The following is a 16,355-nucleotide window of genomic DNA, read 5'->3' on the forward strand; positions in this document are numbered from 1 at the left end:
AGTTCATGTTGTCAGTCCTTAGAGGTTAAATCTTTAAATGAAACAAGGATTCTTTATCTAAATGTGCAGTCGAAGGGGTTAGAAGGAGGGGTTAGAAGGTGACGGCTTTACAACCTCAAATTATGTGGGGCTTACAAATAAAAATAATAAAATATATTTTTAGAAAAATCTATCACCTTAATCTTATGCCCCCTGGTAAATGGCCTGCTGATGAGTCGTAGACATGAGTCATGAGATAAGAGAACGTTAGTTTCTGCTATTATGGATGAACCCTGAGCTCGCAAAGTTTTCCTTTGCACTTGGTTTCATGGTGACGTCACCTAGTGATCTCGCCACGAGAGTTCTACCATTTGAGTTTACTCGTTACGTCGAAAGAAGATTAAACTAGATGATCGATTATATTGACCACTGATCAAGAACCACTAGATGTGGTTAGCATCTGAGAGATGTAAGTTACAGAAATTTTTTTGAAAGCAGGAGCAGTTGAAGAAAGCATAAGATTCCCTTTTCCCAATTAATTAGACTAGTTATATGCATCCTTGCATGGCTTAATCTTTGAGTTCTTTAATCACCCTTTATTCAAAGAGATACTTGTTAGGAGGTCTAAGTTATACGTTGGGTGAAATCCATGGAAAATCAACTTATATTTAAAAATACAAATTATATATAGATCTCGTGTTTTAAATGGATAGTTCGACCCCCGCCCCCCCCCTCTTATTTTTTTTTTTTTTTAAAGTATAGTAAATATAATTGATTGTAAAAACATGGGATCTATATATAATTTGTTACTTTTTTTCTTTTGGGGCCATCTATAATTGTTTTTTTTTTTTATTAATTTTTTTATGGTTAGTTTTTAATAATTAATAAAAGGAGAATTTGGTTTATAGGGAGAGGATTGGTTTTGTAAGTTTTTTTTTGTATAGTAATCATATGTACCAATTGCAAAGCCAGTCTAAACTGCAATTTGGTAAGCCAATCAACTGATTGCAGCCACGGGACTCGGCGGCCCACTAAAGAAGCTGGTGCCTGGGGCTCAATAGATACGGTCTGCTCATGTTTTGATGATATTAAGCAACCTATGGTAGGATGGGTTTCAAGTTTACATTTTCTAACTTCTAAGCAACCATTTATCGAACATCTAGAATGTAGCATTTCAAGTAAAATGCTCCATTTTTGGACATCTCCATCAGATGAGTTCAGATACATACTCAGGATTGAAACACAAATAGAATAGTTACCTTCTCACCGGCCGTATGCATATGTTGACCCTGCCACTGTTGCAATCGCCTGGTTCTTGAGCTTGAAGAACCTCACTCACCCCTCACTGGCAACCGAATTGAAAAACACTTGATAACGACAACTAAAAAGAGAGGCGATGTGCTTATCCTTACTCCTTACCCAGACAGAAGAACGAAGAACGAGAGGCGACTGGCGAGAACTCTCTACCTCTCTCTCCATATAGTACAACTATAGTCCTTTAGCACCTTGGTAACTTGGTTATTCACTTATTAGGGTTTAAAGGTTAAACTAAAATTACAAAAATAACCTTAAAACGGTATGAAAAATGGTATTCGGTACGGTATGTACCGACGGTGTACCGTCTGAAACGAAACCGTACCGTACCAAATTCCAGAAAACGGTTTTGGTACATATCGTACAGAATTTGAATCGGTGCGATTTTAAACGGTACAGTACCGTATGGTTAAATGGTTTCGGTACCGTATTGACACCCTTACCTCTAGTGTTGATTAAGTATTAACCATCTACCCAGAAAATAAAATAAAAGAAGAGAACAAGCCCAATTGTAAGGCACTAGAAGCTCCACAGGAAATTTGAGCGGCAAGAACGGAGACACCGAAACTTCACGGTATTTTTTTAAATTTTTTATTAAGATAAAGAAAGCTATATTACTTAAAAATACTTACAAATATTACTTTGCAAGCCATCTAACTTCTATCCCTTAAAAAAAACTACACTGAGCTATGTTACTGATCCACTGATGGAGCATCCGGGATGAAAATGCATCCAACCTAATAGTTTGTGTTATGTTTGCTATCTGCATTAAATTAGTAATTACACGTAGTGGCCAAAAAGTAATGACAGGTGGTTTGGTAATGCTAGGCTGTGATCAGGAATCAGTGGGGCCCACGATGAAAATACTTTTTTTTCACCAGTGGGCCCTACTGGTTTTTGTGGTCAGGAAGGCGTGGGGGAGCACCGACGGGGAGATGATCCGGATTCGAGACCTTCTATCCAAGTTTGGGGCTTTTAACTGCTCAATTAACCAACCATACGCATTGACTGGCTACACATGGCCAATTACTAAATCAATAGTGATTTTGAGGCCGCCTGATCACGGCCTGGTAGATAAAAGATTCTAATTTGACGGATGAAAAGCTTTCTCAAGGAATTATTTACCTTCACGTGCACACGATCCCAATAGTACTTCATGTGTGAATTCAGAGAGGGGGTACTGGTTATGATTTATGAAGAAATCGACACTCCGATTTGAAAAAGCTTCCTTCGGCGATGCCGTGGTGGGGAACTGTTGCTGGTACAATTTGACTGAGATCAGCTGCGGATTCTGTACCACATAGTGATCGATTGATGTGTTTTTTCAAGCGTGAAGGAATTGGAAAGCAACAAATTCGAGCGAAGTGCTAGAAAACCGATCATGTCAAAACCAACAGCAACTTTCCATGCTCCAACGATCTCTCCTGCCATGCCTGATTCTTGGGTTTCCTTAACCCAAGATTTCTTGCAACATCTGGGAGATTTTTCAAAGGTTCCAATAGCTGCCAGGAGCGAGATTAATTACGACAATCTGATTCGTGACCTTCTCAAGGTCGAGAAAATTGAACGCGGCCGCGTCACTTGCCTTCTCTCCATCAAGCCCCCTGTCCTGGTATGATGATTCTGCTTTATTTTGTATGATTTAATCAATCTTGTGGTATACAAATTCAAGATTTGATTCGGGTGGCAGAATTTCTACGGCTCGTTGCACGGAGGGGCTGTTACAGGGATTGCGGAGATGGTATGCACAGCTTGTGCTCGAACTGTTGCCGCCGTGGACAAGAAATTGTTTCTTGGGGAATTGGCTGTGACTTATCTCTCTGCTGCAACTCCTGACGTGAGTCACCCCTTTTCATTTTGTTAACTATCTGTCTATTTTGCTTTCCCTAAATTGTTCTGTTGTTTCTGGGGGTGTTCACGGTTGTGTACGAGCGTTGACTTTCAAGTAGTAGGAATATGTTAGAGAAGGAAAAAGCAAAGAAATGGAAAGAAGCTTAATTGCTTACTAAGTTGTCTTCAATTTTCCTGTCATTGTCATCTAGTGATGGGACGAAAGGGAGATGAGATGAAGAAAAAGTGGAGGAAAGGAGTTGCGTAGGTAATGCTCACACAGAGAGATGATTCGAAAGGTTGCTCTTTGTGGTAGTCAGTGTTGTATCCAGTTGTTGTTTTCAAGTGATGAAATGAAAGAGATGTTGAGATGAGAGTGATCAAGTTATAGGGATGTCATTGGGAACAGGGTTGTCCACAGTGAGAGGATGAATGGGATGAAAGTGAATTTACCATATTAACTCTCCTTAGGAGATATATTAAAGTGCACAAAGGGGTTAGAAAAACTAGGTTAAATTCAACTTGAGAACACAAAAGGTCTTAATGAGAAATCTTTTGTTACATTGTTTTCTAAAATTCATTTCAGTGGCAGAAGACCAATAAAAAATTCACAGCTGTCTTGATGGAGGATCTTGTGTCGGTTTGTGGGTTGTCACCATTGAATGCTGGTTATCTTGTGTCGGTTTGTGGGTCGTCACCATTGGAATGCTGGTTATGTAGATCCTATGAGGGAGTCTTCATCAACCCTAACCAGGGAAATCCAATTGGAATTTATCTCAAACAGGACTCCAATTATAGTAATAAGAACTAGAGAAAGAGAAAAGCTAGTAATTGAAGCAAATCAAATTAGCATGGTTGATATCTATTGTGAGAGATTGAAAGATAGGCAAAGTTCAGCATCAAACTAGCAGAGTATCTTGAAATTCTTCTGTCACTAGGAAAACAGGAGAGCACGACTAGACTGAAACTCCCATTAGGATATTTAGAGATTCTAGACAGAAATTGAGAGAAGTAAATGAGGAATTATTCGCAAGCTGATGCAGACAAGTGTTCACAAATAGTTCTTAAAGATAATACGAGAATGTAGAAGTTTGGAGGGGGAACAACACAGTGGCAGGAATTTTGAGTAGATTTGACCTTTGATTAATTAAGATAGAAAAATAGATACAGAAGGAAAACAGGTTTATAATCCATGTATATTGAAGAGCATTATTCTTCAAATCATTGTGAATCCCCTAATGGCTATTACATTTATGGAAAACCTGTTCTCAAGCTGCCACAGGAGGGTATGCTAGCATGCATACACACTCTCTCCCCCCCCCCCCCCTGGTGCCTTCTTCTATGCCACTTGTTCAGACACCCTCTTCCTACATTGTTTATACCTTCTCTGAAAGCTTGTGCTAAATCTGCGTTGTTCACCTATTCAGATTATCATCTAACCAATAGGTAAGCTCCAAAGCCACCTAATTATTGTACAAACTGAAGATGGGTCCATCATGAGTTATTGTTTAAATTCTTATTTTAAATCATAGTTAAGGTTTTTGAGTTATGCTGGATTAGGATATTATTAGTCCTGTTTGCAGGCTTCTTGGGATATTACAAGTATCGTCCTGTTTGCAGTCTATTTTCTTAATTATTTTTAAATAGTGGAGTCAGTTTAGGACTTTCATTGCCATTGGCAACTGGGGAGTTTCCCAAGTTTGCTTCCATTCCCTTTATTTCATGTTCTGTTCAGGGAGTGACCTAGTGAACTAATTTTTGTTCATGATGCCACCTTTAGTCCAAGCAAGTTTATTTTAGCTGGCCTTTGCAGAAATCCATTCTAGAATTTAATAAGTGACATGGTCAGCTTGTTTCTCAAGCTGACTTGCTTGTGAAGGAGAAGTTTGTTGATCAGAAATTGAATTTTTTTTTTTTGTGGTTTGATTTAGGAGTTGATAGTGGCTTCAGCTTTTGGTTGGGTGACTTCTGTTACCATTTGTTTAATGGCTTCATGTGGTTTTAAAATAGATCCATTACATCTACAACATTACCATATAATGAAATGTGGTTGTCTTAAATTTACAGATGGTGGTGGAAGTTGATGGATCCATAGTGAGGCATGGAAGAAACGTGATAGTAACCTCTGTTGAGTTCAAGAATAAGCAAACTGGGAAGCTGATTTACACTGCCCGTGCCACTTTCTATAACTTGCCAACATCAAATTTGTGAAGCTTCTCATGGTTTGACCAATTAAGAATGTTTTCTAGATGGCAATTACGTGCGGACTCAAGAAAGCTGCCATGGTTATGTAAGAGATGGAGCTATGGCACTGTCACGGAGACAATGGAATAAACAGACTGCAAATTCATAGAAATAGTGCTTTTATTTATAAGATGCATGCATCGTTGTTGATGACAATGTATAAACCTCTTCGTGTCTCATTCTTTTCAATTATCCCTGATACCCTTAGCCATTATTGAGCAGCGGAAAGAGAGATTTAAGTTCTCCTTTGTATCATAAGGAAAAAAGACTCAAATCTTATTTGACTACTCACATAAAATAGAGAGATCAAGAAATATATAAATCTGAAGTAACTCAAGTGTTGATTAAGATTCCGGCCATAAAGTAAAGGAAAATTTACTCGACACGAATTGAGAAATTCTCATTGAGAACAGCCCAGTAGTAAGGCAATGGAAGCTTCATTGGAAATGTGAGTGGCATGAAGGGTATCTCCAGAGAATTCAGATCCTCTATACAAAGGAGAGCGTTTGCCCATCCACCTAGGTCTCTAACTGGGCAATATGTGGTTTAAACTACACCTGCACAGGTTATGTGTCGCCCATCCAGAAGCCTTAAGGGGGACGGGAGGACCCTCCCCGAGGGCGGAGAGAATACTTGTTGGCCTCAGCAACTGTTTGGGTGGGATAGAGCTTAGTGCTGCACAGTGCTGCAGCACTGAACTATATAGCGATGATGGAATGAGTTGTTGAGGCCGAAATCTGGATCATTCGTTTCTTATGTTAATTTTTTTTTAACCATCCCTACTGATAACCAAAAATAAAATATGCAAAATGAGTGGTTGAGATCAAAATTGCACCTTTCCACTCGCCTTCCGGGCCTCTGGGCGTCGCAGTGACTGGTCGATTATGATGAATAAGAAAAGAGGAAGAAATCATAGCATGGCAGAAAAAGATTCTAGTTTGACGGATGAAAGGGTTTTCCAATAAATTATTTACCTTCGCGTGTAGACGACTAGACGAGTAGAAGCAGACGAGTGCAGGTGGCGACTATTTTCGGTTTAACGACGAAGCGACACTGTTAAGAGAGTGTACCCGTAATGGGGAAACCGAGATTTGGGAAAAGCTTCCTTCGGTGATGATTGAGATCAGCTGCGGATTCTGTACTTTCTCCACCGATCGATTGATGTGTTTTTTCCAGCGTGAAGGATTGGGAGACAACAAATTCGAGCGCAAGTGCCAGAAACAGAATACCCAATATGTCAAAACCAACTGCAACTCCCCATGCTCCAACGATCTCTCCTGCCATGCCTGATTCTTGGGTTTCCTTAACCCAAGGTTTCTTCCAAAAAAATCTAAGAGACTTCTCAAAGGTTCAGGTTACTTACAACAATCTGATTCGTGACCTTCTTAAGGTTGAGAAGATTGAACGCGGCCGCGTCACTTGCCTTCTCTCCATCAAGCCCCCTGTCCTGGTATGATAGTTGTCGTTCATGTTGTACGATTTAATTGATCTTGTGGTATATCAAGATTTGATTTCGGTGGCAGAATCCGTACGGCTCGTTGCATGGTGGGGCAGTTACCGGAATTGCAGAGATGGTGTGCACAGCTTGTGCTCGAACTGTCGCCGCTGAGGATAAGAAATTGTTTCTTGGGGAATTGGCTGTGACTTATCTCTCTGCTGCAACACCTAACGTGAGCACCCCTTTTCATTTTGTTAACTATCTGTCTATTATGCTTTCCCTGAATTGCTCTTTGGCGTTAATTGCCACCAGTTCTGTTGTTGCTGGGGGGTTTTGCGTTAATGGTTGTGTCAGAGCATTGCCATTGTTAGTATGATTCAGGCTGACCTCCTAAACTTAATTATTTTAAAATTTTCAAATGTGATTCATTTGACTGATTTATTTGTTAATATATTAGGATTGCATTTTATTGTAATTGGGAGATGCTGTGAGTGAAAGTTCGATGGATTCATAATCAAAGAAGACAAGTATAAAGTCAAGATTATAGCCATTATAGGTGGCGCCTGTAGAATTTGAATATGATCTGGAAAAAGGTTGCATTTTGCTGAATATAAAGGATCTTGGGTCCAGAAATGTACAGATTAGTGTCCCCTTCCTAATTTCTCTCCTACAGTTCCTTCTGGGTAAAGATGGATTTTATGTTTAGTTGTAGGTCTTACACTCTTACCTAAACTAAAACGCAATATCCTCAAGTTTACAGAATCTAGGTAAGAGATTGATTCTTTTGAGGTGAAACATTTACAGAAGATAATGCCCTATAAATGAGATAGGCATTTCCATGAACCTCTCTTATCTGAAGGGTTGCCTTTAGATGGATAAGAAAGAACACAGTACAAAAGGTCAGCTCCCCCCACCCAAAAGAATAAAAACCCTGGTATCACATTTTAGAAGCATATTTGTCTGCAATCTGCATAGTACCTCTGTGGGTGAAGTGTATGCTACCCTTCCTTCGTTCATCTGGTCCCTTCAAAAAACAGATGAGGAAGCATAAACAATCCCATCTTCCTTTCTGATAGCATCTCTGGCCATCTGAGGTTATCCTTTGCAGCCTTAAAACTGTGAGTCTGGTCATGTTTCCCATTTATGCTGATCTTTCAAGCCACATCGAATATATACTAGGTCATGAAACCTCAAATTCAAATGTCACATTTGAATATCTTCACTAATTGATGAACTTTCTTTTGAATTGAGACCGGAAAGGAGCCCACTAGAGCATTGCAACTTTCAAGTAGTAGAAATATGTTAGAGAAGTAAGAAAAAAGCACAGAAATGGAAAGAGGCTTAATTGCTTACTAAGTTGCCTTCAATGTTCCTGTGATTCTCATCTAGTATAGTAGTATGGATGAAGGGAGGTGAGATGGAGAAAAAGTTAAGGAAAGGAGTTGCATAGCTTTCGTTAAGGTAAGGTTCACATAGAGAGATGAAACAAAAGGTTGCTCTTTGTGGTAGTCAGCGTTGTATCCAATTGTTTTCAAGTGATGAAATGAAAGGAATGTTGAGATGAGAGTGATCAAGTTATGGGGATGTCATTGGCAAAAGGGTTGTCCACAGTGAGAGGATGAATGGGACAAAAGTAAATTACCATATTATCCCTCCTTAGGAGATTGATTACCTATGTTCCTGTTTAATTGTTTTCTAAAATTCATTTGAGTGCCAAAAGAATAAACCAATCAAAAGTAGATGGTTGTGGATCTTATGTCAGTTGTTGGGGTGTCACCATTGAATGCTGGTTATGTTGATCCTATGAGGGAGTCTTCATGATGAAGACTAAACTCTAACTAGGAAAATCCAGTTGGAATCTAGCTCAAACAGGACACCAATTATAGTAATAAGAACCAGAGAAAGAGAAAAGCTAGTAATTGAAGCAAATCAAATCAGCATGATTGATATTTATTGTGAGACATTGAAAGATGTGCAAACTTCAGCACTAAACTAGCAGTATCTTGAAATTCTACTGTCACTAGGAAAACAGAGAGCACAACTAGAACTGAAATTCCCATTAGGATATCTAGAAATTCTAGACCAAAATTGAGAGAAGTAAATCAGGAATTGTAAGCAAGCTGATGGAGACAAATGTCCAGGAACAGTTCTTAAAGATAATATGAGAATGAAAAAGTCAGGAACAGTAACAACACAATAGTGGGAATTCGAGTAGATTTGTCCTATACTTAATAATAAAAAATAGATAGAGAAGGATAAAAACAGGTCAATAATCCATGTAAAATCATGGGTTAGGAATCCATCAAAGCCAAAAAAAAAAAAAAAGTCCACTCTTTCAACTAAAAATCCGCATTTGTATTCATCACTTGGAATCCACCATGTACATCCTGAATCTACCAGCTATACACCAACTAATCTACAAAACCAAATTTTGCAAATCAAAGAGCATTATTCTTCAAATCATGTCCTCTGGCTATTACATTAATGGGAAAAATGTTCTCTAAGCTGCCACTAGAGGGTGTGCTAGCATGCACACAGATGCACACTTTTCATTGGTGTGTTCTTCTTTGCCACTTGCTTAGAGAGCCTCTTCCGACATTTGTTTATAGCTTCTCTAAAAGCTCGTGCTTGGCTAAAGAGAGAATCTGCATTGTTCACCATTTCGGATTTTAGACTTCTTATCATCTAACCATTAGGAAAGCTTCGGACTTACCTAATTTTAGACTTTATTTCATGTTCTGTTCAGGGAAGATCCTAGGGAACTAATTGTTGTTCATAATGCCACTCTTAGTCCAAGCAATTTTATTTAGCCGGCCTACACAGAAATCCATTTTGGAATTTAATAAGTGATGTCGTCAGCTAGTATTCACAAGCTGACTTGCTTGTGAAGTAGAAGTTAGTTGATCGGAAATTGAATTTGTTGCAGTTTGATTTATTAGGAGTTGACAGTGGCTTCAGCTTTGATTGGGTTGGCTTATGTTACCTTCTGTGTTATGACTTAAATGTAAATTTGAGATTGATCTATCGCATCTACAGCATTACCATGTCAATATGATGAAGTATGGTTGTCTTAAATTTTCAGATGGTGGTGGAAGTTGATGGATCCATACTGAGGCATGGAAGAAACGTGATAGTTACCTCTGTTGAGTTCAAGAATAAGCAAACTGGGAAGCTGATTTACACTGCCCGTGCCACTTTCTATAACTTGCCAGCATCAAGTTTGTGAAACTTTTCATGGTTTGGCCAATTAAAAATGTTTTTTAGATGGCAATTACATGTGGACTCAAGAAAGCTACCATGGTTATGTAAGAGGTGGAGCTACAACATTGTCACCAGTGGATGTTAAAGAACATTTTGGAATTCAGATTCTCTTCGCCCAAGGAGAGAGCATCTGCACATCCATCTAGGCCTCTGGATGGCCGGCAAGTGGCTGTTTGGTACCCACACAGCAGACGTGGCAGATGCTCTCCTTGGACTGAGATTTTTTCTTTTGAGGGTGGGGGTGGGGGGGGGGGGGGTTTATATATTGCGGATGGGTATTACATGCTTAATCTTCTCCCATTGTGTGTGCATCTAAGTCCTTTACTCCACAGCCTCTGTCTCTCCACCTCCTCAACTTCTCCCTCCTCTTCCTCCTTTCTCCTCTCTTTTCTTCATTTCTTCATTTCTTATGCACCTCTTTCCTTTTCTTTTCTCGTTCCTCGACGATCTTCTTTTTCTATGTTTTGAATCAGAGAGCCTCTGGTCTCTCCAACTCCTCAACTTCTCCCTCCTCTTCTTTTTTCCTCTCTTTTCTTCATTTCTTACGCACCTCTTTCCTTTTCCCTTCTCGTTCCTCGATGATTTTCTTTTTCTTTGTTGATGCAAGATTGGGAAGTCATTCCCTCAGATCTGGAGTTTTTGATGCCGTAAGCCCATGCTGTCGCCTCTTTATTGATGTTGGTCGCCACCATCGCAACCGCTGCAACTTTCTTTGCGAGCGTCCTTGCTGCAACATCATTTGGCCACAGATCTGGAGCAGAAACAGTCACCATTGTTAGTTCTATCTTCCAACTTTCTCCTCCGTCCCCGTGGGATGGTATCGCTCCACCCTTGTGGCGTGTTAGTCTCCATTTTTATTGCATGTTTTTGCCTCTTTGGGCGCTTGTGATGGAAGATGTGATTTTTACATTGTTAGTGCTTATTTGCTCATGTTGTCTTCACATTCTTATTTCTAAGATTTTATTGGGTTTGTTTATACTTTAGCCTAAACGACCCTATCTATTACATTTATGACAGTTTGGTCAAATCTTTCTCTTTATTTCGGACATTTTTGTTCAATCTTTGTATTTTTCTTGCAACCGTCTTTTTGTATTTTTTTTTAAATTTTTTTTTACTTTTTGCCTTTTTTTTTTTCTTGAAGTGTGTTTTTGTATTCATTTTCAACTCAATGAATCAAGTTTTTCTTCTTACCAAAAAAAATCATTTTCAAAAATTGGTGTGGTTCTATGCAATTTCCAGACCTTCTCGTGCTTGTTCGGGGGATATCTTCCTAGCTATGTCGTCCAAACGAGGAGGGAGCAGAACAAGCACGAGAATCCTACGATTGCACAAAAGGTCTAGAAATTGGTGTGACAAAGTCATTGTTATCCAAAAATTAGAAATTTCTTTGTTGAAGGCATTGAATCAAGCAATAATTACTAGAGAAAATCTTCTTACCAGACAAATTTGCAGCAATCCTATGTGTAGAAGATACTATGAAGTGGTAGAATCTTCAGATCATCTACTGTTTGACTGTGATCGTTCAAGAGCAATGTGGTTTGAAGTGGGGTTAATAGGATGCAACAACAACAACAACAACAACAACAAGCCTTGTCCCAACTAAATGGGGTCTACTACATGGATTCTTGCCCTCCAATCAGTTCTGCTCGAGGCCATGCTAGATACAAGGCCTAAGCTATACATATCATTTCTCACCACTTCTCCTAAGGTTATCTTAGGTCTATCCCTAGCTCTCCTAATTCCTTCCATATGGGTTATATCACTTCTCCGTACAGGAGCATTTATAGGTCTCCGTTGAACATGGCCGTGCCACCTCAAACGACTTTCTCTAAGCTTATCACTTATGGGAGCAACTCCCAAACCAACTCTAATATGATTGTTTCTTATCTTATCCATCTTAGTTTTGCCACTCATCCATCTTAGCATTCTCATTTCTGCTACACTGAGTTTATCTATATGATTTTTTTTAACAGCCCAACACTCTACATCGTACATCATAGCTGGTCGAACGATCCTATAAAATTTTCCTTTAAGCTTTAATGGAATACGCCGATCACATAAGACCCCGGACGCATCTCTCCACTTCATCCACCTTATTTTAATTTTTTAGGAAAACCTCAAAATAAAAAAAATAAAAAAATCTCTGTTGGGCTTCATCAACAACTGGGATAAATTACACTTTCCTGATAAAGAGACAAAAGGAAAAAATGCTCAGCATTTTTGGTTTTTCATGCTGGAACATCTGGTTGGCAAAAAATGAGTTAAACTTTCAGAGGGATAAAATGGAGCCCTAATCAAGATGGCTTTTCTTGCCCCTCGGTTAAATCTCCTTTTATCAAGAAAAAAATCATTTTCTCCCATTGTTTGTGCATATCCTTGCATCCTTCGATGGTGCTCGGAGAGGATCTTTGCTATCAAAGGCCATTCCAAGGTTCGACAACTTCGGAAGCTAAAAACAGAAAGCGCAGGCTGCGCAACCGCGAGATGTACGAACTGTAATTATTTCTTTTTGTTTTATCCTGTTTTACGCTGAAGAGGATTTCCTTTTAGTTGAAGAATTGGAAATGAATTTTTATAAAGTACAAATCAATACGAACGTTAGGGCACTTTACAGAGACTTGAAACGTTGAAACGTTAAAAAAGTTACAGACTGTTTTTTTTTTTTTTTTTCATTTTATATAAAAGTTAGGAAGTGTTTGATGATGAGAACGAGAGTACGAAAGAGCGCACATGGTGCACAGCAGACTGTTCATGATGTTGCAGTCCATGAATCTCTCTCTTTTATCAAATTTCAACACCAAATGCACTAAAAAAGGAGAAGAAATTTCACCACGGAAGAAGCCGAGCAATGGAAATCATTTACGACTCTGGATTCCCTTTCAGGAAAACAACGTGCTTTCTAATCCTTCAAAGTTACTCCAATTAATATGCATGATGGTCAACCAGAATTTTGAGCCGTGACATTCGAAATTTCGATCGAGATTTAAATCCAACAGCTCGAGTTGCTTTGCATGACGGTTAATGCGCAGGGCTTAAGCAAAGTTTTACTATGATTGAACCACACGTAGAAATGGGTCCACCTGTAAATACCTAAAAAATTTGGTGGGTCTCATCTAGATTCCACCCTCTACTATGTGGATTGAAAGTGTTAGGATGATGAAATGATCCATACTCATTGGTGAATGTTTTCTACTTTTTCTATGTTTTTTTTACTGAGGATGTACTTTGCAACTAAATCTAACCCTTTGGTCGAATCGTGATAAAATCTTTCTTGATCAAGTAAATTTAGTCACAAGTAGACTTAGTCAAGTAGCCGGACCAAAGTGGTTAAATGGAGCTACATGAACACCAAAGTGGTTGAATAGAGCTGCCTAAACTAAGTAGCTAAAAGAGCAATGAAAGAGTGATTGAGCACTGCCATTATTATATTGAGCAGATAAGGGGTACTTATAGTGTGACCTAAGGTGCATGGAGCATTGATCGTCCTAGTTGGCCTTGATCTTCCCTATAGTCGACACGTCAAACGCTAGGGGCAACCATCCTAACTTGTCAAACATTGATGGCCAACTAATCTAACAAGCTTTGTCCAACTCACAAATTCTTGACGGCAAACTGATAGGCACGCTGCTTGAGGCAAATATGTCAATGTATCACTCCCCGCAAGCCAAGCACCAAAAGAGACCTCGAGTGTTGAGTGAAACCCAAACATTGAGAAGCGTCTCAAGTTGAATGTGGTCTCTCCTAGGTGAGGGCCCAAACTATGTCCATCGTTGCTTTGAAGGTCTACATACGTTTTCTTGGCACCTTGCCTTTGGTTTGTCTATCCTTCACTTTGATATCTATATGTGACAAACCGATCTACGGCTCAAGGTCCAAAGTTGGGTCTTGTGGACCAAAGCCTCTTAAACACAACATGAACGCAAACTTGATTTAATTCCCATCAAGGCAAAGCCCCCAGCCAATGCCTTAGGACATGTATTGACTCAATCTTATTCCTAGCCTCGAACCAACACTTCTTGAACACATATTACTCAATCTTATAGAGATTTTCAAAAAGAAAACAAAATATGCACAAAAGATCTCCACTGGTGATTGTTTTGTATGATTCATCAGTTGCGATTTAGTGGTTGGTCCCATAGTCCTAAATTTTATTCTCCATCAAACACCTATGATTAAATTACCATGAATTGCTGCACAAGTGTCTCCTTAAACATTTGTTTGTTCATGCATTTAAGTACAATTCTTTTTTTTTTTTTTTGTGGATGGGCCAACATCATTTCAAAGTTCTGGAAAATGGGTTTAGTGTCTCCAAAGATCAAACAACCTATGTATTGAAATTTGACCATGAATTGTCCTCCACTTAAGTGTCTCCTTATGAACATTTGTGTTGCATTCTGGAACAAAGTGAAAACTACAATCCATAAAATAAGAAGAAAGGTGGATGATATCCTCTACAATATTCAAAATATCAAAAAATAGAGACTTTAGAATTAAGAGCATTGATCAACTATTGACAATCACTCTCCAATTTAAGTACAACTCACTCTCGAGGTATTCTGCATTTTTCAAACACTATACACAATCATTTTAGATATTTAAAAGATATCGTCATCAACCTAAAAATATCCATGCAGTTAATGTCCTCGGATTTTATTTTATATTTTTCTTTTCCACGTTAAGTCAAGGAGAGGGAACCATATTTAATATTTCATTAATTTCAACATGTGATGAAAATATCTGCATTTTGAATAAAAATCCCGGTGGTCCACTATTATCTTGTAGAAGAAAAAAGATCTGGTAACCTATCCTATCGTGTCTCCTCTATGGCAAAGTAATTTCATTTATTTGGTAAAGCTGTGAAGAAGATTGGGGAAAAAATATCAAGAAACTTTTTTCTATTGTTTATTGTTTTGCTGACAACAAATTATCTAACATGATTAAGGAAAGACAAATGAAAATCTAAACTGCTAATATACTCTAATTCTCAAAATCTAAACCTAAATGTCACTTAATTAAAACTAAAAATCTATTAAATATCTAAAACAGAAAGCTTATCTAACTTGTGTTCCTGTGTAATGGTGAAACTGAGACTTCTTCTTCTTCTTCTTCTTCTTCTTCTACTTCTTCTTCTTCTGTAGAAGCGATGATTTCGTTGTCACTGGTATTAATGTTATCAGCTTTAGCGTCTGCAATCTGCGGGACAACCTGTAAATGGACAACAAAACTCAATGAATCTTAACAGAAATTGGAAAAACAGTGAAAAACGCCCTGAATTGAAGACTAATAGTTGTTATAGCAATAAACAATCGTTTAATTTCGATTTTAACGAGATCTTATGGAGATTTTTGTATGGAAAGATCAAACTATCAACTACTTTTGATCAAACGGCTTGCAACAAGCTAAACTATAATGACGTTCACCTGATCTTCCGATTCATCGCGTGGTTGCCTTGACCTTCTTTTTTAGCATTCTTCCGTTCCAGCCTCCGATGTCGTGCTCCGCAAGACATCAACATCGACTATGAAAATTTAAAGAAAAAACAGAAAGGATGAGTTAGAAATGTCAAACAACAGGCCGTTACACCAGGAACTTGATCTACAAAATCTGCAAGCGAAAACTTCAGAAAATGATGAGATAATCAGAGATCTACCAGGCAAATACACTCGTTTCCTATTAATAGTTCTGCGGCTTTGCAGATCAAGTGTAGAATCGGATATGTCAGGAATGTAGCGATCAAGCGGAGGATGAATCGCAGAAGGATAGATTAAACCGCCATTTTCAACCATCGAATTAACGAAGGTAGCTTCAATGCAGTTTAGGAAGTTCAAATGCTTCTCGTTCGTCCACAGACCGCCCAAATTACACGTTTCCTTCAAATCCATCGACATGTGAAAATCGCTTTTCTCTGAAGAGAATGAGAGAAACACCCAAATCTTCAGGATTTGAAGAAGAAAAGCAAATAAGAATTTCGAAAATCGAGGTGTCTTGGTTTTTCTTCTGAGCTTTGCCGTATTATAAGACAGAGATGATGAGATGATTCGTTTTCTTCTCTTTTATTTTTTCCTCTCCCGCGCTGGATCGCTTGTGAGCACAGAGCACACAGAAATATCTTTCGGTAGTGAATCAGTATATCGCGGTCTACAGCGACATCTACGTCTTCGGCTTAGAGACCGTCGGATTAGAATGTTTCTACTTTAGGTGAAATAATCGCCATCGATTCATTTAAAGTTATGATCCTATCGAACGGTTCCATGTTGGGGTGCTCATAAACAATCCGAGTCCCGAGAGA

The 16,355-nt window shown here is 38.7% G+C and overlaps 2 protein-coding genes and 1 long non-coding RNA gene across 3 annotated transcripts; 2 read left to right on the plus strand and 1 right to left on the minus strand.

Moving 5' to 3' along the window:
• The first annotated feature begins 2,466 nt into the window (after positions 1-2,466).
• LOC149013574 (uncharacterized) lies at positions 2,467-5,458 on the plus strand. Its single transcript, XM_089159389.1, has 3 exons — positions 2,467-2,905; positions 2,984-3,130; positions 5,191-5,458. The coding sequence occupies exons 1-3, from the start codon at positions 2,675-2,677 to the stop codon at positions 5,332-5,334; spliced, it is 522 nt and encodes a 173-aa protein (XP_089015515.1). The 5' UTR covers positions 2,467-2,674; the 3' UTR covers positions 5,335-5,458.
• A 926-nt stretch (positions 5,459-6,384) lies between these two features.
• LOC149013575 (uncharacterized) lies at positions 6,385-10,139 on the plus strand. Its single transcript, XM_089159390.1, has 3 exons — positions 6,385-6,817; positions 6,891-7,037; positions 9,888-10,139. The coding sequence occupies exons 1-3, from the start codon at positions 6,602-6,604 to the stop codon at positions 10,029-10,031; spliced, it is 507 nt and encodes a 168-aa protein (XP_089015516.1). The 5' UTR covers positions 6,385-6,601; the 3' UTR covers positions 10,032-10,139.
• Positions 10,140-14,714: 4,575 nt separating this feature from the next.
• Positions 14,715-16,131, minus strand: LOC149013576 (uncharacterized). The gene is made up of 3 exons (XR_016174088.1): positions 15,717-16,131; positions 15,487-15,584; positions 14,715-15,271 (listed from the first exon to the last, which is right to left on the minus strand). It is a non-coding gene; the product is annotated as an uncharacterized LOC149013576 (long non-coding RNA).
• Positions 16,132-16,355: the final 224 nt, after the last annotated feature.

Source organism: Hakea prostrata, chromosome 6 (assembly GCF_041222555.1).
Source record: "Hakea prostrata isolate BN-2017 chromosome 6, UWA_Hpros_2, whole genome shotgun sequence".
Lineage (NCBI taxonomy): Eukaryota > Viridiplantae > Streptophyta > Magnoliopsida > Proteales > Proteaceae > Hakea > Hakea prostrata.

Bases quoted from the DNA above. Each gene is read 5' to 3' on its own strand.
- LOC149013574 (XM_089159389.1), top strand. From the start codon at position 2,675: ATGTCAAAACCAACAGCAACTTTCCATGCTCCAACGATCTCTCCTGCC. The intron at 2,906-2,983 runs GTATGATGATTC...TTCGGGTGGCAG, and splicing joins CCATCAAGCCCCCTGTCCTG to AATTTCTACGGCTCGTTGCA. The intron at 3,131-5,190 runs GTGAGTCACCCC...TTAAATTTACAG, and splicing joins TCTCTGCTGCAACTCCTGAC to ATGGTGGTGGAAGTTGATGG.
- LOC149013575 (XM_089159390.1), top strand. From the start codon at position 6,602: ATGTCAAAACCAACTGCAACTCCCCATGCTCCAACGATCTCTCCTGCC. The intron at 6,818-6,890 runs GTATGATAGTTG...TTTCGGTGGCAG, and splicing joins CCATCAAGCCCCCTGTCCTG to AATCCGTACGGCTCGTTGCA. The intron at 7,038-9,887 runs GTGAGCACCCCT...TTAAATTTTCAG, and splicing joins TCTCTGCTGCAACACCTAAC to ATGGTGGTGGAAGTTGATGG.